The 27654-nt window shown below is 43.6% G+C and overlaps 1 protein-coding gene across 10 annotated transcripts; it reads left to right on the forward strand.

Moving 5' to 3' along the window:
- Nucleotides 1-1981: 1981 nt before the first annotated feature.
- On the forward strand, nucleotides 1982-21288 carry LOC129051806 (olfactory receptor 1L4-like). Of its 10 annotated transcripts, XR_010138667.1 has the most exons (6): nucleotides 1996-2180; nucleotides 12126-12221; nucleotides 13918-13995; nucleotides 18260-18323; nucleotides 20254-20585; nucleotides 21045-21288. XR_010138667.1 is itself a non-coding variant. In XM_054539176.2 (5 exons), exons 4-5 carry the CDS (start codon nucleotides 20286-20288, stop codon nucleotides 21054-21056), a joined length of 312 nt encoding a protein of 103 aa, XP_054395151.2. In that variant the 5' UTR covers nucleotides 2013-2180; nucleotides 12126-12221; nucleotides 18260-18323; nucleotides 20254-20285; the 3' UTR covers nucleotides 21057-21284. The 10 variants fall into 10 exon arrangements, 2 of the variants coding, with proteins under 2 accessions (XP_054395151.2, XP_063576410.1); XR_008516299.2 differs by having other exon boundaries at nucleotides 1982-2180; nucleotides 13821-13995; nucleotides 20254-21284; XR_010138666.1 differs by having other exon boundaries at nucleotides 1982-2180; nucleotides 20254-21284.
- Nucleotides 21289-27654: the final 6366 nt, after the last annotated feature.

Here is a 27654-nt window from a genome sequence, read left to right on the forward strand (position 1 = left end):
GCCAAGGCTCGAGATCCCACACCTCAGCCTAGCATTGCTCTGTCCAAAGGCAGACAGGCTGGAACAGCCATGTGTGCAGTTATTTTCACTTCAAAAAAAACCTTATTGAACAAAAACCAAATATATGTAAACACACCAGTTTTTTAAGTATCTTATTTTTTTTTTCTAATTTGAGGCAATGCCCATTGTTGTCAAGTATCTGCTGTCATTAGATGGAACTCTTGAAGAATGGAAAAGTAAATAGGTATTCTTTCTTAATATTTAGTTGTAGCAAGATACACATAATATAAAATTTGTGGCCACGCATGGTGGCTCATGCCTGTAATCTCAGCACTTTGGGAGGCCGAGGTGGGGAGATTACCTGAGGTCAGGAGTTCAAGACCAGCCTGGCCAACATGGTGAAACTTCATCTCTACTAAAAATAGAAAAAAAAAATTAGCCAGGCGTCGTGGCGCATGCTTGTAATCCCATCTACTTGGGAGGCTGAGTCTGGAGAATTGCTTGAACCCAGGAGGCAGAGGTTGCAGTGAGCCAAGATCATGCCACTGCTCTCTAGCCTGAGCGACAGAGTGAGACTCCGTCTCAAAAACAAAAAATTGCTATGTTAACCATTTAAAAAATAATATTAATCCTTGAGTAGAGGCTTTAAAATATTTAAATTGTTTACTTTAAAAAATATGGTAAAATGTACATAACAACATCATTTTCACCAATTTAGATGCACAGTTCAGTAGTATTAAGTACATTCACATTGTTCTGCCACAATTTTACCACACGTTTCTAGTATCCTTATTATGTGGCAAAACTGAAATTCTGTATGAATGAGACAGTAACTGCCCGTTCTCCCCTCTCCCAGCCCCTGGCTCCCACCATTCTGCTTTCTGGGTCTGTAAATTTGAGTACAGTAGGTACCTCATAAAAGTGGAGTCATAAAGTACTTGTCCTTTTTTAACTGGCTGTTGCATAATGTCTCAAGCTTCATCAGCGCTGTAGCACGTGTCAGAACTGTCTTCTTTTTAAGACTTAATCACATTCTAGTGTATGTGTAGACCACATTTTGTTTTTCCCATTCATCCCTTGATGGACACTTGGGTTGCGTCCACCTTTGACCATTATAAGTAATGCTGCCATGATCATGGATGTACAGATATTTCCTCAAGATCCACCTTGAATTCTTTCAATATATTCCCTGAAGTGGCATTGCTGGACTGTATGGGCATTCTATTTTTAATTTTTCTTTTTCAGGAACCATTTTACTGTGTTCTGCAGGCTCCGCACTATATCCCATTCCCAGCAACCGTGCAGAAGGATCCCATTTCTCCAAATCCTGCCAACATGTGTCACTTTCTGTTTTAGAAATAGTAGTCATGGGCCAGGCGCAGTGGCTCACGCCTGTCATCCCAGCACTTTGGGAGGCAGAGGCGGGTGAATCACCTGAGGTCAGGAGTTCGAGACCAGCCTGGCCAACATGATGAAGCCCCATCTCTACTCAAAATACAGGTGGCGGGCACCTGTAATTCCAGCTACCCGGGAGGCTGAGGCATGAGAATCGCTTGAACCCAGGAGGAGGAGGTTGCAGTGAGCCGAGATCACACCATTGCACTCTTTCCAGCCTGGGCGACACAGTGAGACTCCATCTCAAAAAAAGAAAAAAAAAGAAATAGTCATGTTAATGGCTATGTGGTGATTCCTTTTTTTCTTTTCAAGAGAAATTTTGTTCTTTCGTTCGTCAATAATGATTACTTAACAATGGGATGTGTGTGTCTGCTGGAAAGGGCACCACTCAGCTTCTGAAACCTTGGACTTGGACTGGGCTGTGCCACCCTCCCTCCTCATCCATGCTGGTTTCCATGTGGTGATTGCCTCTCTTCACAGAGACCCAGCCTCACAAAGATGCGATGTCAGCAAAGGAACTCTAGAGGTAAAACTGCAGGAATGAGGGACGTGTTCTTTGGAGAGGGAAGAGAATGGAGGAGCTGGTCTGGTTGCCTAGCAACACCCGGCATCACCATGGAAACAGTGAGAACAGGCCGTCGGGGAGGGGCCGTTCCTCTCCATCCAAGTGCAGCCTCAGAGACAAGGAAAGTGACATGGACATCCCACAGTTTCTTTAAAAAATCACCTCAACAGGCCGGGCGAGGTGGCTGACGCCTGTCATCTCAGCACTTTGGGAGGCCGAGGTGGGCAGATTACCTGAAGTCAGGAGTTTGAGACCAGCCTGGGCAACATGGTGAAACCCGGTCTCTACTAAAACTACCAAATTATCCGGGCGTGGTGGCAGGTGCCTGTAATCTCAGCTACTTGGGAGGCTGAGGCAGGAGAATCGCTTGAACCCGAGAGGCAGAGGTTGCAGTGAGCTGAGATTGCGCCACTGCACTCCAGCCTGGGAGACAGAGCAAGACTCTATCTCAAAACAAGCAAACAAACAACAACAAAAAACCTCAACATGCACATGGTCTCCATTCATAATTTCATGCCTATTGTTTGTATATCTTTAGTCCGGTAGTTCCCAAAATATAGTTTAAGGACTCCTGGGGGGAAACCTTGACACTCTTAGGAGTGCCACAAGCTCCATACTATTCTTCTAAAAACATTATTATTTTATTTCCCTTTTTTCTTCTCTTTTTCTTTGTGTGATGTAGTACTGCCAGTGTTTGAATTAAAAAGCGGTTTGGAGAATCCATCCCTCTCCATTAAGGAGGACCTTAAAGATATTCGATAAAATGTGAAAACATGCTACCTTTATTACTATTTTTTGTTTGGAAAATGTAATTATTGTTCCTAAAATGTTGGTTAAGCTAATAGGTAATAGGTTTGTTACTGTTTCTTAAGTTTTACATTTAAAATTTACTCTGTGTTAATTTTTAATGTGGTGAATATAGATAGATATAATCTGTATGTATACAATTTATTTGTGGGTACTGTAAGCTCTGCCTCCCAGGTTCATGCCATTCTCCTGCCTCAGCCTCCCAAGTAGCTGGGACTACAGGCACCCGCCACCACGCCCAGCTAATTTTTTGTATATTTAGTAGAGATGGGGTTTCACCATGTTGTCCAGGATGGTCTCGATCTCTTGACCTCGTGATCCACCTGCCTTGGCCTCCCAAAGTGCTGGGATTACAGGCGTGAGCCACCGCGCCTGGCCAAGGGCACATGTCCTTTTCTGACTGGCTTATTTTACTTGGCATAATGTCCTCCAGATTTATCCATGTTGTAGTATATGTCAGAATTTCACTCTTTTATAAAGCTCAATAATATTCCATTGTATGCGAGTACCACAGTTTGTTTATCTATGATTCATTCAGTCCTTGCTGGAAGCTTGGGTTGTTCCACCTTTGCCTATCATAAATAATACTGCTGTGAACGTGAGTATACAAATATCTCTTCACAGTCTTGTTTTTAATTCTTTTGGGTTCAGAGTCAGATGAGCAATTGCTGAACCATATGGTAATTTTATTACCATTTTATCAGGAACTGCCATGCTACCCTCCATAGCGGCGGCATCACGCCCTGTTCCTGTGTGCAGAAGTGCTTTTGTTACCCAGCAGAAGGGGCTCACTCTCTATTGTGATAGAAGCCAGTACTATGACCCTGGGTTTTTGAGAAAAGAAAAGCTTTTTTATTGCAAGTCAACTAATGAAACCACCTTTGCAAAAATCACAACAGTGAGAACATTATGACAGTGAAAGAGGCCTGACCTAACCAACCCTTCATCCTGCCTTTAACCTCCAAACTGCTCTTAATTAACCAACCCCTTATCCTGCCTTTAACCTCCAAACTGCCCTTAATTATTCCTGGGCCTAAGCCAAGCTAACTTTGGGAGCTATTTAGTTTATAGTTTAAATGATAATAGCGTTTCCCCAAAACTAAGTTTTAGTGGTTTAAAGCTTGGTAAAGCTCATGAAAGACCATCAGAGGAGGATGAGAGGAGCCTGAATTCTGCCCATGTGTAGCCATACATGATTACCAGCCATTTTTTCTGGAGGTCACACGATCTGCAACTTCCCCTAGTCACTCCTGCAGATAGTATCACTACTGTAGAACCCAAGATTGGCCTTTTGAGATGCCTTTTCAGGCTTCTGCATTTCTGTTAGCTGATGGGTCCACCCAGACCTGCCAACCAGTCCTGTGACTGCACCCAGAAGTGGACTCAGCCGCAGGAGGACCATTTTTCCACACCTCCATGATTGCTTCCACAACCAATCAGTGGCTTCCATTCCCTGGCCCACCAAACTATCCTTGAAAAACCCTAGCCTCTGAAGCTTTCAGGAGGCTGATTTGAGTAATAATAAAACTCTGGTCTCACAGTCAGCTGACTGTGAATTAAACACTTTACTGCAATTCACCTGTCTTGATAAAGCGGCTGTATCTGGGCAGCAGGCAAAATGAAACTGTTGGGTGCTTACACTAACAAGGAGATGGGGTCCTGCTCAAATGTGTCTCCCTGTGCCTGCTTTAAGCCTGTATTTTTTTTTTTTTTTTTTTTGAGATGGAGTCTCACTCTGTCTCACTCAGGCTGGAGTGCAGTGGAGCAACCTCAGCTCACTGCAGCCTCCGCCTCACAGGTTCAAGCAATTCTCCTGCTTCAGCCTCCCGAGTAGCTGGGATTACAGGCACCCACCACCACGCCCGGCTAATTTTGTATTTTTAGTAGAGACAGGGTTTCATCGTATTCGCCAGGCTGGTCTTGAACTCCTGACCTCAGGTGATCCGCCCACCTCAGCCTCCCAGACTGCTGGGATTACAGGCGTGAGTCACTGCACCTGGCCAAGGCAGTAATTTTATTAGAAAAGTTTAGGGGGTGGATTCTGGGATTCATGGGTGATTGGTGGAAAAAATGGGAGGCTGGAAAGTCCTTGGGCAGGCACAGCTATCTCATCCTCCCTCCTTATGGGTCCCATATGCAAATTCAGGTACAGTTAGTATAAAACAAGCAGCAGAAATTCAAGCTGTGACATCAGCAAGCTTGTTCTGCAGACTCCAGTCGTTCATATTGGTCCCAACCAGTTTCAGCCAGTTTTCTTATCTTACCAACGGAGGAAGTTTCAACATTTCAGTAAGTCTGTTGTTGTTGTTGTTGTTCTTGTTTGTTTGTTTTGAGACAGAGTCTCACTCTGTCACCAGGCTGGAGTGCAGTGGTGAGATCTCGGCTCACTGCAACCTCTGACTCCCTGGTTCAAGCGATTATCCTGCCTCAGCCTCCTGAGTAGCTGGGATTACAGGCACGCACCACCACGCCCAGCTAATTTTTGTGTTTTTAGTAGAGATGGGGTTTCACCGTGTTGGCCAGGATGGTCTCGATCTCTTGACCTCGTGATCTGCCCACCCCAGCCTCCCAAAGTGTTGGGATTACAGGCGTGAGCCACCGCACCCGGCCCGTCGTTTCTTTTCTCATCTGCCATCCCACAAACTCAGTTTCTGTTAGTCTTCGGTGTCTTTAAGTCTTTGGAGCACGTTTTCCTTTCTGTTTCTTCAAATCCTACCAACACTTGTTGTTTTCTGTTTTATGGATAGAAGCTGTGTTAGTGGGTCTGTGGTGGTTCCGCTTTCTTTTCAGGAAAAAAATTTTTTTTTATTCTTTCATAATGACAATTACTCAATAATAGGATGTGTGTGCCTGTTGGGCACTGCATAACTTCTCAAACCTTGGAATCAGACTGGATCAGGCCACCCTCGCTTCCTCCTCCATGCTGATTTCATGCGCTGTTGCTTTACTTCTCAGCGAGCCCTGACACCCCAGCGCCGCACAGACGTGGTGTCAGGGAAGGAAATGTAGACAGATGGAACGTGGAATCTGTGAGACACTGGAGCTGGTGGTTCATGTCGTGTCAAAGGTTGAACGTGCTGTGCGTCCCTGCGGTTTAAGGTTTTCAGGGTTCCTCTGCAGACAGCTGCAGCTGTGAGGATAGAACAGCAGGAATGAAGCTGGGATTCACTGGAGCTGGGAGATAATACAAGAGCGGGTCTGGTTGCCAAGCAGCGCTCAGGGTTTCAGAAGATGGATCCCCATGGAATGAGTGTGAGAGCACGCAGTGGGGGAGGGGCTGTCCTGCCCCAGCCAACTGAGCTGCGAAGAATAAGGAAAGTGATGTGGAAGTCCCACAGTATTTTGTTTTTTGGTGACAGGGTCTCAGTCTGTCACCCAGACTGGAGTGCAGAGGCGTGATCATAACTCACTCTCATCTCAAACTCCTGGGACCAAGCAATCTTCCTATTTCAGCCAAGTAGCTAGGACTACAGGCACGTGCCGCTACATCCAGCTAATTATTTTTCATTTTTTGGTAGAGATAGACTCTCACTGTGTTGCCCAGGCTGGTCTCAAACTCCTGGCCTCAAGTGATCCTCCTGCCTCAGCCTCCCAAAGTGCTGGGATTTATAGGCTGAGCCACCATGCCCAACTTCCACACTTCTTTAATTGATAACTTCTCATTTGTTTAGTGAGATGGTCTCCATTTATGATTTCAGGTCTTCTGTTTGTATGTCTCTTAGGCCGGTCCTTCTCAAATTGTAGTTCATGTCTCCCTAGGAACAATAATATTTCATTTTCATTTTTCCTATTCATTTTCTGTGCATAATGTAATATTGCAAATGTTTGAATTAAGATTATTAGTAATCATTTCATTGGAAAATGTAATTATAGTTCATAAAAATTGTGTTAACATAAAATAACATTTTGGGAGGCCGAGGCAGGTGGATTACTTAAGGTCAGGAGTTCGAGACCAGCCTGGCAAACAGGGTGAAACTCCGTCTCTACTAAAAATACAAAAAATTAGCCAGGTTTGGTGGCGGGTGCCTGTAATCCCAGCTACTCGGGAAGCTGAGGCAGGAGAATCGCTTGAACCTGGGAGGCAGAGGTTGCAGTGAGCCAAGATCGCGCCACTGCACTCCAGCCTGGGCAACAAGAGCGAAACTCCATCTTTAAAAAAATAAAGTTACAATGGGCTTCTGAGGTGACAAAGTTTGAGAATTACTGTCTTTGCTTAGATTCCTGAATATAGTTTTGCGGGTTTGAAGGGTAGACACACACATTTTCTGATACACAATGTAAGATAGTTATGATGTTATTCAGTTGTTTCCCCGGCTCTAAATTCTCGTGAGAAATGTAAGCTGGGTGTTTCTCACTCATTGATTTTCTCCTGTGATAAAAGCAGTAAAGGAATTTCTATGGGAAGCTTAATTGGGCCCCGGTTACCTGGACTTCCAGAGATCTCCCCTAATATCAGATAAGTTTGGCATTCCCAGAAGAGAAAGATGAATGTAGGTTTTTGAGTTTACAAACCCCAGCCTAATAGTCATTTTTTTGGGGGTGGGGGGTGATCATGAATAAGATAGGTGCCCCTTCTAAGCCTGGTTTTTCTTCACATATAAATGTGGTTTGTGGCTGAGTAAGAACTTAGAAAAATGCCCAGTGCATTGTAAATATTCAGTAAGTAATAGCTGGGGATTTGGGGGCATTTCTATAATAAATATGAAGATAATTTTAATGTAATGATTATGACCAAATAATGTCTAGAAAAGATGTAGTTACTTTGTATGCAAGAGTGTACCCACTTATCCACAATTGTTAAACCATTCCCTCCTCAACACTGTTATAACACGTTGCTAATTCCATTGTTCCCCATCTCACCTGGAGATATATCTAGCTGTTTATCTGCTTTCCCCAACAGGCTATGAGCTGTTTGAGAGTTTGGGCCGGGTGCGGTGACTCACACCTGTAATCCCAGCACTTTGGGAGGCCGAGGTGGGCATTCGAGACCAGCCTGGCCAACATGGTGAAAACCCGTTTCTACTAAAAATACAAAAATTAGCCAGAGGTGGTGGCATGCGTCTGTAGTCCCAGCTACTCGGGAGGCTGAGGCAGGAGAATCAGTTGAATCGCTTGAACTCAGGAGGTGGAGGTTGCAGTGAGCTGAGATTATGCCACTGCACTTCAACCTGGGCAACAGAGTAAGGCTCTGTCTCAAAAAAAAAAAAAAAAAAAAAAATTTAGGAAAGAAAAGCAAAATTAAAGGAGAGTTTGGGCTATGTCTCTAAAATCTGTAAAACTATTAATTGTACCCATAAAGCAGGTATTTCCATGGTTAAGCTCCTAATTCAAGAGTCAGCACAGCTCCACCAGTGCCGTGGTCCTGAAGGGTACATTTCTACCATGGACTCACTGACAGCCGTGGGAGGTGGTCAACGCTCAGTAACTTTTACAAAGGTGACCTCACGGTATATTTATGGAATGAAGTGAGGCCAAGCTTCCTTGTTTTTTAAATTTTAATTTTTATTTTGAGATGGAGTCTCGCTCTGTTGCCCAGGCTGGAGTGCAGTGGTGTGATCTCGGCTCACTGCCACCTCCACCTCCAAGGTTCAGGAGATTTTCCTGCATCAGCCTCCTGAGTAGCTGGGGCTACAGGCGTGGGCCACCACACCTGGCTAATTTTTGTATTTTCATTAGAGACGGGTTTTCACCCTGTTGACCAGGATGGTCTCGATCTCCTGACCTCGTGATCTGCCCACCTCGGCCTCCCAAAGTGCTGGGATTACAGGCGTGAGCCACTGCACCTGGCCACTTCTTGTTTTATAAACAGGAGGAAAGGGCCCCAGTTGGGTCATGTCTTGCCCGTAGCCCCACATAAAATCGAGTTATGCAATGGCTCAGTGGACTGTCCTTGCCTGCTGCCTAGACGGAGCCGATTTATCGAGATAGGGGAATTGCAATAAGGAGTTTAATTCATACAAAGCCGGCTGTGAGGATGACTGGAGTTTTATTATTACTCAAATTAGTCCTCCTGAGAATTTGGGGATTGGAGGGTTTATGGATAATTTGGTGGGTAGGGGCCAGTGAGTCGAGAGTGCTGATTAGTTGGGTCGGAGATGACACCATAGGAAGTCGAAGCTGTCCTCTTGCACTCAGCCAGTTCCTGGGTGGGGGCCAGAAGACCAGGTGAGCCAGTTTATTGATCTAGGTGTTTCCAGCTGATCCATCAAGTACAAGGTCTGCAAAATATCTCAAACACTGATCTTAGGTTTTACAATAGTGATGTTATCCCCCAGAGCAGCTTGGGGAGATTCGGAATCTTGGAACCTCCAGCTGCATGACTCCTAGACCACAATTTCTAATCTTGTGGCTAATTTGTTAGACCTACAAAAGCAGTCTAGTCCCCAGGCAAAAAGGGGGTTTGTTTTGGGAAAGGGCTGTTATTGTCTTTGTTTCCAAGTTAAACTATAAACTAAGTTCCTTCCAAAGTTAGTTCAGCCTAACCCAAGGAATGAACAAGAATGGCTTGGAAGGTAGAAGCAAAATGGTCAGATCTCTTGCACCATCATAATTTTCTCCATTATGATTTTTGCAGAGATGGCTTCAGCCATGTATTTATTCCATCGCTCAACAGTCACTCAGCATAAGCCATGTGCTAGGGACGTGGGAAGCAGAGGAAATAATGCATATATAATCCTTGCATTCAAAAAGAATTGTTTTTTTGAGATGGAGTCTCGCTTTGTCACTCAGGCTGGAGTGCAGTGGCATGATCTCGGCTCACTGCAACATCTGCCTCCTGAGTTCAAGGAATTCTCCTGTCTCAGCCTCCTGGGTAGCTGGGTTTACAGGTGTGTGCCACCACACCTGACTGATTTTTTGTATTTTTAGTGGAGACGGTGTTTTGTCACGTTGGCCAGGCTGGTCTCGAACTCCTGACCTCAGGCAATCTGCCTGCCTCAGCCTCCCAAAATGCCAGGATACCGAAGTTTTGTTTTGTTTTTTATTTTATTTATTTATTTATTATTATACTTTAAGTTCTGGGATACATGTGCACAAGGTGCAGGTTTGTTACATAGGTATACATGTGCCACGTTGGTTTGCTGCACCCATTAACTCGTCATTTACATTAGGTATTTCTCCTAATGCTATCCTTTTCCTGCTCCCCACCCCCTACAGGCCCCAGTGTGTGATGTTCCCCGCCCTGTGTCCAAGTGTTCTCATTGTTTAATTCCCACCCATGAGTGAGAACATGTGGTGTTTGGTTTTCTGTCCTTGTGAAAGTTTGCTCAGAATGATGTGGGATACCGAAGTTTATTTCTCACTCGTATCATAATTCAGTGTAGCTTAGCAAGGATGCTGTGTTCCCTGAAGTTCAGAAACCTAGGATTTTTTCTTATATCAGTCATTTTCCCCTAGTGCCTGGAAGATCCCCATTTATTATTTTTCTCTCCAGAAAAGTGGTGTGGGGGAGAGAGGTAGAGAGACAGAGAAAGAGAGAAGGAGAATGGATCACACCCAAGGATGGAAAGGCCAGATTTAATGTTAACCCACAACATTCTGCCCACACTTCATTGGCCAGGACTTAATCACATGGTCATACCGATATGCAAGGGATGCTGGGAGATGTAGTTTAGTAGAGCTCTCCGGATTCTGATGTCATTGATAAGCAAACAAATGCATATCATAACAATGCTATCATTTATCTCCTGTGAGTTTATAAAAGTGGAAAAGATTTAGGGTAACCGATATATGATTTGGAAGACTCAATATTGTCAAATATGTCAGTCTCCCAAAACTGATTTCTAGATTCAATGCAGTCATAATATACGGAGGCCTTTTTTTTTTTTTTACAGAAATGAGTAAATCTTATAGAAGTGGTTCTAAAATTCATATGAAAGTGCAAAAACCTTATAAGAACCATAATTATCTTGAAAAATAGGAAGATATGGAGCATCCATACCCAATGTAGATGAGAGGATGTAAAACACGCATTCTTAGATGTCTTTGATGGGAATGTAAAGCAAGGCAATCTTTTTAGATGGCAATTTTGTAACATGTTTAAAAAGCTGAAGTGCATATCGACCCATTCATTCTACTTTTTTCAACGTATCTTGTAGATATATTCCTGTACATGGGCAAAGATAAGTGTGCCAGGATAGCTACTGCAGCAGTGTTTACTGTAACAAAAACTGGAAAACACATTTTCATTCATAAGGGACTTATTTAATAAGGTATAGTCTATTCCTTGAAGGTTTGACTTCCCTCTGCCAGGCTCTTCCTCCCTATTCCACCACCAGCGCATCAGACGTTCCTATATGGTTCATCAAGCATTCCAAAATTAAAATAATTTGCATTAAGGAAAAACTTCTCTAAGAGTCAGGGTCCAGGTCTTTGACTGTTTTTTCTGGATCAAAAAAAAGTTCCAGATATCTACTGTGAGCCAGGCCTTTGCTCGGCCTCAAGAATACAGAAATAAAAGACAGAGTCCCTGCCCTGGATGAGGTCACAGAAAGAAAAGTAAGCTAATATTTATAATACAAGGTAATAAGAATAGATTAGTGTCAGGAGCTAAGCCATTTTTAGATTTAAAGGAAAGAAAAATGAACATTCATCACCTTTTCAGTAGAAATTTAAAGAGTGTAAGTGCAGTTTCAGCTGGGCATGGTGGCTCACACCTTGCACTTTGGGAGGCCAATGTGGGAGGATTGCTTGAGTCCAGGAGTTCGAGACCAGCCTAGGAGACATAGGGAGACCCCATCTCTACATAAAATACAAAAAAATTAACCAAGTGTGGCGGCACCCCTGTAGGCCCAGCTGCTCAGGAGGCTGAGGTGGGAGGATCATCTGAGCCTGGGACATCAAGGCTGTAGGAAGCCATGATCATACCACCGCACTCCAGCCTGGCTGTCAGAGTGAGACCCTGTCTCAAAAAACAAACAAACAAACCAAAAAAAAGAGTGCAGTTTGTTACATGACTATACTGTGCACTAGTAAAGTCTGGGCTTTTTGCGTAAGCATCATCTAAATAATATACATTGTACTCATTAATTTCTCATCCCTCACTCCCCTCCCACCCTTTCATGTCTCCAATGATTATTGTTTCACAATCTATGTCCAGTGGTATACTTTACTTAGCTCCCACCTATGAGTGAAAACATGCCGTATTTGACTTTCTGATTTTCCTGTTTGTTGTTTCACTTAAGATAATGGCTTCCAGTTCCATTCATGCGACTGCAAAAGACACAATTTCATTCTTTTTTATGGCTGAACAGCATAGACCACAACTTCTATGTCTGAGACTGTGTTGGATCTGCACACATCTCTATTCATTTAATTTTTACATCATTTCTGAGAAGCATATGTAACTTCCACTTTACAGGTATTAATAATAGCAACAGCTTCTGGAGCACCTAAGAGGTGCTATGACTCATGATAGGTGTCTACATGCATAGAACAATCTTCACAAGTCTTCCAGGTAAGTGTCATCTTCTCCATTTTATAGATAAAAACATAGAGATTCCGGGAGGCCAAGGAAGGTCAGGAATCCAAATTCAGTTTCTCGTGCTCCTAGTGACCAGGCTATTCCTCTAACTCGGTTTGAAGCCCAGGCATTCAATCAAATTTCTGGCTACATACTGTGGATGATGAATTTCCATGCCACCACAATGCTCTCTCAGAGGGCAAAGAGGGTTACTCCTCAGTGCCTGGAGAACGAAGAAGTGAGTGAAACGTTCTCTGCTGGAATTGAGTTTGAGGGATGAATTAGATTTCGCATTTCATTTCATCAGAACACTCTGGGTAGAGGGAGCAGAATGAGCATAAATCCAGACATGTGCACGTTTTGGTGTGTACGATCATGGGGAAAGGCATGGAAGCACCATATGGTACACCAAAACATGTTAACACTGATGACCTCAGAAGATGGGAGGGGCAGAGGCCATGGATTGTACCATAAACTCAGAAATATATATATATTTTTGAAACGGAGTCTCGCTCTGTTGCCAGGCTGGAGTGCAGTGGCACGATCTCAGCTCACTGCAACCTCTGCCTCCCGGGTTCAAGCGATTCTCCTGTCACAGCCTCCTGAGTAGCTGGGATTACAGGCATGTGCCGCCATGCCCAGCCAACTTTAGTATTTTTAGTAGAGACAGGGTTTCACCGTGTTGATCAGGCTGGTCTTGAACTCCTAACCACGTGATCTGCCTCCCTTGGCCTCCCAAAGTGCTGGGATTACAAGTGTATTTTTTAATGATTGCAGAATATTGTGCATTGATGGTATTACTTACTGTTCCTTTTTGATTTTAAAAAAAGCCATGCTAGAGTTATGACTGCATGATTTTTAAATCTATTTTATTTGGTTACACAAAAGGGAAAAACAAACTTGATAATTAAATTTAATTTGATAATTCAAATTTGCACTGGGCATTCTAAAAGGAGAAAATACCTATTGACTGGAGAATCTAGGCATAGAGAGGAAAAGCTATGTCTCAGTCATGTGATGATTGATGTTGCATGCTAATTTAGGGAGCTAAAATATCCAGCAGGCGGTGTGAAGAAGATATTTTAATTTTCTCTGTGAACTGGTAGAATATCCTGTCTACTTATTTGTTTCTTATCTTACATCAAGCAGAAGTGATCTTGTAACCCTTTTGAGAGACTGAGTTTACACATCCCTTTCACGATGTTTCGCCAAATCTCCAGGTCCCCTTCTTTGCATATAGACATATTTCTTGCCATTTATGTAAAATGTTATAAATGGCTGTTTCAGCATCAGTAGGTGTCAGTGTCCTGGGAGCAGCTTGAGAACCTGGGAGCAGCTTGAGACTTGCATCCCCTGCCGCTGTGTAACGCCAGTTTCCAACACAAGTCCTGGCACCTAACAGGGGTTCCAAGGTGCATAAGAACAGATTTGAAACCAATGTGACTTTGAAGTGACCTTCCCAAGCCCCAGTGCACTTTCATGAGAAGTTTTCACTTCAATTTTTTCTCTAAATCCGGAGAGATTAGGTCAGCCCTCTTAGGTCCATCTCTTGTATTTAAACTGTTTCTTCTGCTTAAATACTCATTGCTCAAGACCAAAGACAAATTTTTCCAGCACTTCTGAAGCATGCGGAGGTCCTTGAATTCATTGGCCAATGCCTCAAGTCACTGGTATGTTCTGCCATGTCCAGGGGCAGAATGTGAACTTTTCAGTCCTGAAAGTCTCCATCAGGAAGGAAAAGAAAGACCTGTCTCACCTTAGCGGAGAGGTAAGAAAGTAAGATCTTCTGATTTGGTGGGAAAAAAGAGAAGATAAGGAAAGTCCTCCCTTTTATGGGATGCTCACAGACTCCTTGCCTGGGTGCCAAGGAGGCTATACTGGAATTAATCCCCATGACGATCTTATGAAGTCAGGGTCATTATCTCCACACTGGAGACTAAGCCGTGAGACTCAGAAGGTTGGGGCCCTTGTCTAAAGTCACAAACTAGTTGTAGACAGAGCATGGGATGTAATTAGTTCTGTTCAATCCCAAAGTTCTGCTCGGTATATTTCAAACTGAGAGTCAGAAAATCAATTTATTGGGTGAATATTAGCACTGAAATTAACACAGAATAAAATAGGAAATAAAACATCAAAGTGACTCATATAAAGTAAAGGTAAGTGCTGTCTAGTTAGACTTCTGTTTTATTGTATATGTGGTTTAGTGTGTGTGTCACTATGACTCAGCCACAATGTAAAATGTGTTTCTTATTGTAAGCCATAGTTAAAATGCTACAGGACCACTGTATGTATGATACCACATCTAAATTTCCCAGAGCATACTACACAGGCAACAAATGAAAGCTATAATTATGTAGTATCTTTCTATTTTTGAAGGAAATGTTGTCTTCTTAAGTAGTGAGTAATTCAGGATTAGGGAGGTCAGGTCACAAACTTCTCTAGGGCCAAGAAACAAGTCAATCATGACCATATCTCAAGCTCTAGCTGCAATTAAGTCATGACAAATGTTTGTAGAACTGACTCAAAATTTTTGAGTCATCCCCAAATAGCCCAATACCTTTTAAGATACTCTATCAGTTCTTCAGCGGATTAATCAGGGGCATTCTAGGACATCTGATGTTATCAGAGAAGCAAGGTAACACAGAGAAGTTTTATGAACAAGTTAAATTAATAATAGGGGTAGACAGAAAAAAAAGAAGAATCAGTACCAGGGATGACGTGGAGCAGAGGAGAAAGTAATTCCAGCCGAGGAGGGACAGTCCACGGCAGGAAACTGGTAGGAATCCATTCGGCATCAAGGACAGCAACACCACCCCTAAAGATCAGGCGGCTGCTGGACCCATGTTCAGGACCAAGGACAGCGAACCAGCCAGGAGACCTTGGGCAGAAGACGCGCATCCACCGCAACCAGTGCAGAAGTTGGGTTGAAAAGAACTTTAAGCACCAACTTGGAGCATCACTATGCTCATCTGAAAATTGGGGTATTGTGCACTAAGATGAAAGTTCTACCAAGAATATGCCTACCACCTTGTGCTGAACTACTTCCATGTCATTATAAAGTAACAATAGCAATGAGAATAATTTATTGCATTCATATTATTTAATATTTTTTCATCTCTTACTTGAGGGGGATGATCTTAACAATCTTGCCTATCTTTGACTAAACAAACAGACTTGAAGTATTCATACTTTAATTTAAACATGTGAGAAGTTTAAATTAAATTTCCTTAGTGTAATATAAACTTCTCACATGTTTAAGTTAAATTTTTTAAGTTAACATTTTTAGCATTATTTTCTTAAATTTCTCACATTTAATATAAGTTAAATTTCCTTAAACATTTTAGCATTATTTTCTTCCTTGAAAATGTTTAAGGAAAATTTAAACATATGAGAAATTAAACACTTTTAACAGAGGAAATAACGCTGAAATGAATGAGGAAGAAAATATTGAAGCATGGGAGAAAGAACATAGTATTTTGACTCAAAGAGATCTTGGTAGGCACACTTTATGTGTGATTTTGGCCATGTTTTAAAGAGGGAAGGATATTTATACAAAGTGCATAAATATGCTGGCAAAATTTCTGGAAGGACCTACAAGAAACTGTAGCAGTCATTACCTCTGGGGAATGAAACAAGGATACCAGAGTGAGAAAGTTACTTTTAGATTTTATTTTAAAAATTAACATACGAAACATTGATTTTTTGGCAGTTATACAAATTTGAACATACGAAGAAGCTACTTTTAAAAATGACTTTTATATAAATATTAAGTAGATGTGAAAGAAAATGTGCAACATGGGTTTAAGGCATAAAAATAACAATGCAACAAATCCTGTGTGCTCATTAAACATTTTTTGTTCTTTTTGAGACAGAGTCTTGCCCTGTTTCCCAGGCTGGAGTGCAGTGGCATGACCTTGGCTCACTGCAAACTCTGCCTCCCGGGTTCAAGTGGTTCTCCTGCCTCAGCCTCCCAAGTAGCTGGGATTACAGGCGTGCACCATCATGCCTGGCTAATTTCTGTATTTTTAATAGAGATGGGGTTTCACCATGTTGACCAGGCTTGTCTCAAACTCTTGACTGAAATGATCCACCCACCTCAGCCTCCCAAAGTGCTGGAATTAAGATGTGCACCACCACGCCCCACTAATTTTTGTATTTTTAGTAGAGATGGGGTTTCACCATGTTGGCCAGGCTGGTCTCAAACTCCTGACCACAAATGATCCACCCACCTCAGCCTCCCAAATAGCTGGGATTACAGACGTGCACCACCATGCCCAGCTAATTTTTGTATTTTTAGTAGAGATGGGGTTTCACCATGTTGGCCAGGATGGTCTTGATCTCCTGACCTCGTGATCCGCCCGCCTCGGCCTCCCAAAGTGCTAGGATTACAGGCGTGAGCCACCGCGCCCGGCCTTTTCTTTCTTTTACTTATTAAACTTCTGCTGTAACCTCACCCTTAGAGTGCTGTGTCCATGATTTCCTTGGCTGTGAGACCAAGAACTTTGGGTGGCACCCCCAATAATGAGGCCAGTTTCAAATTGATAGCTTGAGAAAAATGTGTAAAAAGGCTTAATATTATTATATGGTATCTCTATATATTATATATTTATATCCACATATGTCATCTATATATTATATATTAATATCCATTGTACATTATGGATATTAAGGCTTTTTACAGATTTTTCTCAGGCTATCAATGTAATTTTTTTCTATAGAATAGTTTGTATTCCGAAGCTTAACAATTTACATAGTCATATCAGTTTATTGTTTTCTTTCCTGGTTTTGCATCTTAAGCAGCAGTTCTCACATGAATATTTACCAAAAAAAGACATTTCTACAAATCAATAAGAAAAATCAAATGGCTCAACAGAAAATATTTTTAAAGTTTATGTACAGGAATTTCACAGAAGAATAAATATAGATGTTCAAACACATTTTTTAAAAAGGTGCTCAGCATCTCTAGAAACCATGGAAATGTAAATTAAAACAAAAAGAGACAGTTTCCGGCCATGAGATGGACATACATTTAAAAGACTGATATATTCACCATTGCCCAGAAAGACAAAAAACAGATGCTCTTGTACACAGTTATGTTGAGTTTGTATAATTTATCAGAATTAAAGTCCACATCCCCTTTGATTCAGCAACACCACCTTCATGGAACCTGTTCTGTTCACATACTCAAATAGAGAACATTTTGCTTTATAGATCAATACAAGATCAAAACACAAATATCAATGGCTTATGTGAATATCAGCAACATTCAGTTAGAAAATGCCGTGAAAACCAGATCCCATTCAGAAGAGTAACCCACACTCTAAGCTAAAGAGAGGGGAAAAAAATAAGTATGCTAAACTTGTGTGAAGAAATGTATAAAACCTTTTCTGAAGACATAAAATAAGAAGTCTGAGAAAGGTCAAAGGATACCCATTGCAGGATTGTTCGTCTTGGCACAAAAGGCTGAAACCCACCTGAAAGTTCACAACAAGAGAATGGCCACCTTAATTTTTCATCCATACTTTGAGACATTCTACAGCAATAAAAAAAAGATGTATTAATATTTCTATGTGTGACCCCTACTTATTCAACAGAAACATCACCAGGACATGTGGTTGTGCAAAAACCACATGTTGAAGAAGAATGTTTCTGGATAGTGGGCAGTATGAATAATGGTCAACAGCATTTACTGCTATGGTGTTTGATGTTCCCAGAACATTCTAGAAAGAGTGTAGCCAGGGTACATGGCTTGTGAGATTCTGCCTGTCAGAATCACCCTCCTTGTCAGAATCTCATTCTCAGAGCCTGGAGCCACCACGGGACAGAAAGTCCCGAGAGGTGAGCTTGGGCAAATTCCCAAGAAGATGAGCCAGAAACAGCCAAGAGGAGACACTGTGGCTCGGAGCCAGCTCCGGCAGAGTTCAGCAGTGCTGGCCCATCCCCAGTTCCCCAGTGCTTTCCTTGCCACAGCTCATAAAGTAGGGATTCACCCCCAAGCCGGGAAGCCCCAGACTGGATCTCTATCTCCACAGCTCAGCCCAGCACCCTGAAGGCGTCGGCTTCCCCTGCTGCTCCAGGAAGGTGGTCACCGTCCAGGTGGGTCAGGCTGCTCCACATTCCCGACTGGCTCCATCCCTCGCCTGGGAGGACTCAAGGCGTCAGGGCAGCTATTCAAACCGTGGGTTGTCATAGTCGTCAGACTGATTTGAACCCCAGCCCTGGAACTTACTAGCTTATGAGAACTTGCGCAAATTCCTTCACCTCTCTGTGCCTCTGTTATTTAATCTGTGAAATGAGGTTGATAACAACAGTACCTGCCTTCTAGGGTGGTTGGGAGGATTCAGTGGGTTGTATGCAAAGCATTCAGATCAGAGTCCAGCTTGCAGGAAGAGGTTTTTAAAAAGCTAGTTGTCATTCTGCTGAGGTCGTACAAAGGACTTAAAACTGAAGTCAGGGAGGCCTGGGTTCAGAGTTTGACGCTCCCACTTCCTCTCTAAATCTCGGTTCCCTCATCTGTGAAATGGGAACCCTAACATGCCTGCCTTAGCAGCTTGAGAATCCATTGAGGTCACATCTGGAAAATGCCCTTCCACAAACACAATGTTATCATTAGTTTTTGTGAACAGACAGTGTAAGCATTTGACAGACAATAAAAACTCAATCGCATCCTCCAACCCCCGGGTTCTCCCCCAGGGTGAATACACTTAACCATTTTCTGGGCATGTGTCAGCACTGCCCCCAACCCATTGGAGCATCACAGGCACCACACTGGGCACGCTTTACCTTTTTTTTGAGACGGAGTCTCGCTCTGTCTCCCAGGCTGGAGTGCAATGGCACAATCTCTGCTCACTGCAACCTCCGCCTCCCAAGTTCAAGTGATTCTCCTGCCTCAGCCTCCAGAGTAGCTGAAATTACAGGCATGCACCACTATGCCCGGTTAATTTTTGTATTTTTAGTAGAGACGGGGTTTTGCTGTGTTGGCCAGGCTGGTCTTGAACTCTTGACCTCAGGTGATCCTCCCACCTCAGCCTCCCAAAGTTCTGGGATTATAGGAGTGAGCCACTGTGCCCAGTCTGCTTTTTAAAAATTCTTAGCAATATCTGGCATTTATCATTTCACAGCAGAACATACGGCTGCCTTGCTTATTTTTTATTTATTTATTTATTTTTCTGAGAGGGAGTCTCGCCTCACTCTGTCACCCAGGCTGGAGTGCAGTGGCACTATCTCAGCTCACTGCAAGCTCCACCTCCTGAGTTCAAGCGATTCTCCTGCTTCAGGCTCCTGAGTAGCCGGAATTACAGGTGTGCACCACCATGCCCAGCTAATTTTTGTTTTGTTTTGTATTTTTAGTAGAGATGGGGTTTCACCATGTTGGCCAGGCCAGTTTTGAACTCTTGACCTCAAGTGACCCACCTGCCTCGGCCTCCCAAAGTGCTGGAATTACAGGCATGAGCCACTGTGCCTGGCCTGTTTTTTTTTTTTTTTTTAAATTCTTAGCAGTATCTGGCATTTATCATTTCACAGCAGAACATATGTCTGCCTTGCTTTTTTTTTTTTTTAATCTTGCTCTGTTGCCCAGGCTGGAGTGCAGTGGTGCCATCTCAGCTCACTGCAACCTCTGCCTCCTGGGTTCAAGTGATTCTCCTGCCTTAGCCTCCCAAGTAGCTGGAATTACAGGTGTGCACCACCATGCCCGGCTAATTTGTTTTTTGTTGTTGTTGTTGTTTTGTATTTTTAGTAGAGATGGGGTTTCACCATGTTGGCTAGGCTGGTTTTGAACTCTTGACCTCAAGTGACCCACCTGCCTCGGCCTCCCAAAGTGCTGGGATTACAGGAGTGAGCCACTGCACCCAGCCTGCCTTGCTTTTTAATGGCCTTGTCATATTCCACTGTATGAGCATCCCGCAATTAAGCTGTCCCCAGTCGAGGGGCACTGAGGTTAGCTCAGCATGTCACCACCTCCAACTTTTATGATATTTTGCTATTTGGTTTTGATTCGTGTCTGGTTCCCCCTCTCAACTGACAGCAGGCCCCAAGACAGCCAGTGACTGTGTCATCATGAGCTGCTTTGCCCTCACCGTCCTCTCTTACATCCGCATCTTGGCCACAGTGGTTCAGATCCGTTCAGCAGCCGGCTGCCGGAAGGCCTTCTCCACCTGTTCTCCCCACCTGGGCATGGTGCTCCTCTTCTATGGCACCTGCAGCTCTGCCTACATGCGACCCACCACCCGCTACTCCCCGCTGGAAGGGCGCTTGGCTGCTGTCTTCTACTCCATCCTCATACCCACCCTGAATCCGCTCATCTACAGCCTGAGGAACCAGGACACGAAGAGAGCCCTGCGGAAGCTCTATCTCCAGGTGCCATACTAGGGTCTGCCATCTGGATGCGGGAGGGACCCAAAAATCCACCTTCCCAAGATTTTCCTTGTGGTCGTGGTGGAAGTGTTAGTGCCTCCAGAGACCCCCAGGAACACACCTATTCGCCAAAGTTGTCAACAAGGTTGAATTGCAATGAGTCATGCAGGAGAACCCTGATGGATGTCTGGATAAAATGGAGACAAATCCAATGTGCATTTAATTTAGGCAAATAGTACTAAATGTACACAGGGGAGGAGAGAAAGAGGAGGAGCAAATAATTTAAATAGGGTGGGTGATTCCATCCAAGAGCTCACTCAATAAATTTATGACCTGGACTACGAATCCAACAGGAGACTCTCCTCTCAACCCGCCTGGGTTTCCATGCACCTCCCCATGTGGACATGTTTTATCCTGCTCAATGTGGTTCTAATGTTTAGTGGTACACATTTTTTCATCTAGTGTTTGTCCTAAATGCAAGCCAAAGCCTTCATCACAAGCAGCAGCAGCTATTCCAGAAGAAAAATAGGCCATATTGGACGTGCGGAGAAATGGTTGGTAGTCTTCACGTGGCTGCTTCCTAAGGGAAAGTCAAGGGTACCTTTATCTTTCTGCAATGTTTCTCTGATAGCAAAGCCTGTAGTTGTTGTATTTCTGGTTCAGCTGCTTTAACAGAAACAAAATAACAGCAGCTTAAGCCATACAGAAGGCTTGTTTCTCTTTTGTGTAATCATTTGTGCTTGGAGGTGACCCTGGGTGTCTCTATGCCACAGTCATCCCGAGGCCAGGTTCCTTCTATCTCGTTGCTCTACCATCCCTGAAGGTTTCCTTATTCCTATGGTGGGAGTTGGATCACTAGCACCTCATTCACAATCCAGCTGCTGGAAGAGGGACAGAAGAAATGGAGGGCAAGCTACATGGTTTTAAGATGTGACCCGGAAGTTATACACTTCACTTCTTCTAACATCTTATTGGCTGGTGTTTAGCCACATGGTCACACTGACCGCAAAGGAGGCTGGGAAATGTTGTCTCCAGCTGAGTGCCCAGATAAAACTCATGAAAGGAGAAAATGTTATTTACTAATTTGTAATCACTCCCTGACATCTGATCTCTTGATGAGCCACCATTTATCTTCTTACTCAATCCTACCATTATGCTTCCAATTCTTCCTTTGGCCACGTGTACTAATGTTTAGTGGCACTAAAACTTTACATACATTGTCACTTTTATATACATTATCTCTAATATTCAAAACACCTCTGTGAGGTAGTTGTAATTTTCCTCATTTTTCAGATAAGCAAAATAAAATTCTGATAAGTTAGGCAATTTACCCAGAGTTAAGAAGGTTGAGAAAGGCTTGATATTTTTAGATTGATATTTTTAGGTTTGATATTTCAGAACCACTCAGGATTCTTTTTTTTTTTTAAATAGGGTCTTGCTCTATTGCCCAGACTTGAGTATAGTGGCATGATCATAGCTCACTGTAGCCTCAATATCCTGGGCTTAAGTGATCCTCCAACCTCAGCCTCCCAAATAGTTGGGACTACAGGCATGCACCAGCACACCCTGCTAACATTTAATTTTTTTTTTTTTTGTAGAGATGGGAGTCTCATTATGTTGCCTAGGCTGGTCTCGAACTCCTGGGCTCAAGCGATCCTCCCACCTAGGCCTTCCAAAGCGCTGGGATTACAGGCATGAGCTACCATGCCCAGCCTCTACTTCTTTTAATGATAGAGATTGAATTGTATGTGTCTAGGGCTTTAAAAAATCTTACCTTACAGAGGCATTTCTCAGAAGTTTTAGGAGTCAGTTGCAGTCCTACCAACATATCCCTGAGGATTGAACAATTCTCCTCTACCTGGGACCACCCTTTGATCAAAGACATAACCCTTAGAAGAGACATAAATTGGCCAAAGAGAGAGAAAATGGGTAGGTGACCAGCCAGCTTGATCAAGTCTCTGGTGACCACTGAGGCATGGCAGCCGCACACAAAGGTGACCACCAATTAGTCACTTTCTTGTATAAACCCTTCCCCTTGAGTGTGGTAGGAACCTGGGATTTGCCTTCAGCCAATAGAATATGGCAAAGGTAAGGGGTGGTCACTTCCGCAGTTATCTGAGAGCGCCTCCCTGAGGTGAAAAACACCTCATTCTGTTTTATTATCTCCATTACATTTACCACCCTTATGAAATTTACATTATTGAGTGTGTTTGTTCTACCCCAACCACCCCATTCCTCTGAATATAATATCCATGAAGGCAGGGTCTTGTTTTCTTCAATGCTGTATCCCCTGTGCATAGCATACTACCTGGCACATATTAGGTGTTAAATATGTATTTTTATGAACAAATAAATGTGAAGCAGAACAACAAAAAACAAAAACCAGAGCTGTTCTTGTGTAAACGAGGGTGAGAGGGCTGGGATCCTTGTCTATTTGGTGTTTTCCCAACCCCTCAGCACAGTCATTTCTGCAACACCTACATGGGATCTTTGAGCTCCACAAACCTGGTTCAGACACCTCTTCTCTAATCAGATTAATACATGCTATTGAATTGAAACCACCATTGATTGGAAGATACTCCATTATCTTGCATTCCATTAAGAAAGAAAAAGACACTGCCAATCAAACTGTGACACTCCATCAATAAAACGTCTTGATTTTCCATGCTAAAATGTGCTCCTCAGCCTTCAGATCACAGCTGAAATGTCACTTCCTGATCACCCCTGCTGGCCAACCTGTGTCATTTCTCCTTCTATACTCTCAGCAAACACACACTGCAATTTTAATTAATTATGTAATTATTTGTTTAAAATGTCTTCTGACGCAAAAATGAAAACAGAATGAAGGTTGGCATTATGTCTGCTTGCTTACTATTATCCAGTGGTATGTTGATAAACTTGCTCTCTCGAAAAAAAATTATATATAGCATTTGACAGTTTCTATGGTGTAAATATTCTCACCACAGCTGATGTCAAGCTATCAATAGTTCAACAACTTATTTCCAACATTCCTGAATATTTATAATTGGCTCTTGTGAGCTGACACCAGCTTGCTCCAGCACAGTTCACCCAGGACCAAACACTGTATCTGTACATAATAATGGCTTAATAAACGATTGGTTAGTGAATGAATAAATGGTTGTGAGTCACACTGAATGAATATGTAGCGGGTATTTCAAAGTTAACAGTTCAAAATACAGCCCTTTACGTCTCCTTCATACCTGTGCTTTTCCCAGTTTTTACCTCAGTTAGCAGCACTGACATCCGCTGGTCACTCAGGGCAAAAACATCTAGGCATATTTATTTCTCTCTCTCCCTCACCTCTTCCCAGCACTCTTCTCATTCAGTATGTCCATGAGTCCTGTCAATTCTATCCTCAATGTGTATTCTATTCTATTCCAAACCCATCCCTCACACCATCCCCATGGCCACCATGCTAACCCAGCACATCATGGCCTGGCCACAACAGCCTCCTGCCTGGATTCCCTCCCTTCAGTCTTACCTTTCAAAGCTCATCCTCTCCCCACCTTCACTCCCCACACCCTGCCTATGCAAAAGCCACAGGGTGTTGCTGAAAAGATAAGTCAGGTCCCGTCATCCTCCCGCTGCCGCCCTCCAGGTCCTCCACGATCGGACCCCTCCCAGCTCTGCGGCCTCCTCTATCACGCTCTCTCCTGCAGCTTTTATTCCCAGCTATGCTGGCCTTAGCTCAGTTCTTCAAGCAAACCATTCTTCTCCCTACCTCGGGGCTCTGCACTTGCTCTTCCGTCAGCTGAAATACCCTTCCCCAAATCTGAGCATCACCGCCTTGCATATCTGAGCTTCATTCTAAACGTCGTCTCTTTGGAAAGACCTCTCCTAACCACTTCTTTAAGTGGCATCATCCCCTCCCCCTCTCGCACATCCCCCCGTTTTATTGCTTTCGGAGCCCTTATCACTGTTGGAAATCACCGTGTTGCATAACTTTGCAGAGCCTGAGACAAGGACTTGGGAAGGGTAGTTTACGCCTGGGAAAAGGCAGGCCGGTCGCCGGGATGTAGTGCGCCTGCGCGCCCGTCTCCAGACTACAACTCCCAGAGTGCGCGGCGCCCCGAGCGCATATCCGCTTCCGGTGGCGTTTCGGCGGGAGATCCGAGCGTCTCGGATGGTGGAAGGGATGAGGAGCTTTGCGGTTATGTGCGAATGTGTACAGGTGAGTGTGTCCGTACGCGTGATTAAGTGTGTGCGTGTGATCAAGTGTGGGGGCGAGTGTGTGCGTGAGCAAACCTGTGAGAGGGTGTGTGAGAGTCCGTCCGTGTAGGTGAGGGAGCTAGTAAGAGTGTGAGCGAGTGCGAATGTCCCTGCAAGTGTGGGCGCGTGATGTGTTTGAAGGTGTGTTTGTTCGAGAGGGTGTGTGTTGGGGTCAACGAGGGTGCATGTGTGTGAGTGAGGAAGCGTGAGTGTGTGGTGTGTGTGCGAGCCAGCAAGCTGGAATGGCTCTCGCGTGCTTGTAGATCATGAGCGTGACTTGATGGCTTTCTGTGATGGTATTGGGTGTGTATAGCTTTTTGCTGTCCGTGCGTGATTGTGTTAGCGTGACTCGTGTTGGTGTTTTGTGGGATTTAGTTCATGAGACTACGTGTGTGTTGCCCTGCAGTCTCAAGTTTGCTGGGTTAGCTGTTTCTGAATAGGATTTGACCCAAGTTCAGTGTCAGCTTTTCAAACAGCCTAAAAACTCTGGCCTTGGGCATTGAGAAATCAGAAAGTTTTTTTTTTTTTTTCTCTCTGTCTCTCTGACTATAACAGTTGTGGTAGTCAGAGAATTCTAAGAAAGAAAGTTTCCTGAATTAGCATTAGAAAAACTAGACACAAAAATCCCACTTTCTGAAAAAATGAGAAACTTCCTAATTGTAACTCAAATGATCAGTAAACAAGCCACTTGCTGGTTTGGAAGACAGGAAGCACACCTATGTGTTCTCTTTCTGTCAACACTTGAATTCTCTGGTCCAACTGTTAGGCCTTCTACATGACTTCCATTAAGAACAAGCAGCACCCTTAAATGCATCTCAAGTGTTGTATGTATGTCGCTAAAGGCCATGACCGGTTCTTGGTTTTCCTTATCTCCAAGCCAAGCCTCAGTTTCTGCATGCACAAAATTAGGAAGATAATATCCACCTATCTACAACTCTCAATGCATTGAGTCACATGAAAGTTTTGTAGACAGGAAAAATTCTGTGGCACTCGGCCTGATCAAGTCGGCTTTCCTGGGTGTTGCTGAGTTAACTATAAGGATTATATGGAAGGAACATCCCTAGACTAATTCTAGACCTGGCTCCTAATGTGCAGGTCAGCAGTTCTTTCCGTGACTGGCAAGTCTGAGGTCATTTGCAAGTTAAGGAAGATAAGTGTACTGGTATCTGACTTGGTTTGCGCCAGAGATGATTTTTTCAAAAGATGTATTAACTGGGTTGGATGCAGTGGCTCACCCCTGTAATACCAACACTTTGGGAGGCTAAGGCAGGAGGATTGCTTGACCCTAGAGTTCAAGACCAGATTGGGCAACATATCAAGACCCTATCTGTACAAAAATAAAAAATAAATAAAAAATTAGCTGGGCATGGTGGCACTTGCCTGTAGTCCTAGCTGCTTGCGAAGATGAAGTGTGAGGATTGCTTGGGCCCAGGAGCTCGAGGTTGCAGTGAGATGTGATCACATCACTGCACTCCAGCCTGGGCAACCGAGCAAGAACCTGGCTCTTAAAACAAGAATTTATTAACTGGAAAATTAGGCTTCTTCAACAGTTATTTCAAACTTAAGAGCCGGATGCCCCCACATAATATTAAAGCTGATTTTCAAGGATCTCTTTTCTTAATGTAAGAATGAGTCCCAAAAGTGAGAAAAGATCTGTGAAGGCTGTGGTGGAGCAGTGAAAAGCATTGTAATTTTCTTGACTCTTTGGGCCAAACATACAGGAGGGACTTCTTTCCAGTAAACAGGAGTGAGGAAAAGACAAAGAATTTAAATATATCTATGTATGATCTGCTAAATATACAAGCTGTGGCGTATAAGTTAGAAGATCAGCCATCTTTCATGGTTTACAGCAATAGATGGACACAGCTTTGCAGAATTGCAGAACTTGGGTGATTGAGATACCTAAACCTGGAGTTTTGAATCCCAGCTTTGTCATTACTAGTTGTGTGGCCTTAAACAAGTCACATCACCTCCCTGTGCCTTAGTGTCTCTGTGTGTAAGATGGGGTGTTGTTACCCATCTCACAGTGATGGTGTGAGTGACCGATGTGAATCTCCCAGCATCCAGAAAGGCCCTCCAGTCTAGGAGGGGCCCTGAGACTATCAACAGTGGCCAGTTAGGACAAACCAAACTGAAAATAGCAATTATCAAACCTTTATTCACTGACTTCAATAGCATAAACAGAGGCCAAAAAGAAAAAAGTGCCAGCTTCTCTGTTCTTTTTCCCACGTAGCAGCACTGGGTGAGGGTCAGATGAATCTATACAGGAGGTAGGGATCATCTCCCTGCCAGGGAATCCTGAACAAAGGGCCCCAGATCAGACTTCTCAAGTCGGGATGATTTTACCTCCCAGATAAAATGTCGAATGACATTTTTGCTTGTCACAATTGGAGAAGCGGGTGCTCCTGGCATCCACTGAACAGAGGCCAGGGATGCTACTAAACACCCTACAATGCACTGGATGGTCCACAGGAGTTGCCCAACACCAAATGTCAACTGCACCGGTGGAGAAATCAATCCTGACTGCTGCTCCCACATCTGAACCTATCACTCTCCCTCTCACTCGCAACTCTTCTCCTGTCTCCTCCACCAACATACAAAGCTATTTTCTGACCAAAGAGCTTTGCTCATGCTGTTTCCTCTGCCCGGACACTCTCTTCTCCAGGGTCCCAGGCTGACTTCTCATCTGATGATCTTTGCTTAAAGGCCATCTCTTCAGAGAGCCTTTTTTGGACCAACCTGTCTTAAATTAGCCCTCTCACTTCCATGGTAACTCTCTACCCTCTTTCCTGGTTTTATTTTTCTTCATAGCATTTACCACCTTATTTTGCTTATTGTCTGT

The sequence above is a fragment of the Pongo abelii genome, chromosome 20 (assembly GCF_028885655.2).
Source record: "Pongo abelii isolate AG06213 chromosome 20, NHGRI_mPonAbe1-v2.0_pri, whole genome shotgun sequence".
Classification (NCBI taxonomy): Eukaryota; Metazoa; Chordata; class Mammalia; order Primates; family Hominidae; genus Pongo; species Pongo abelii.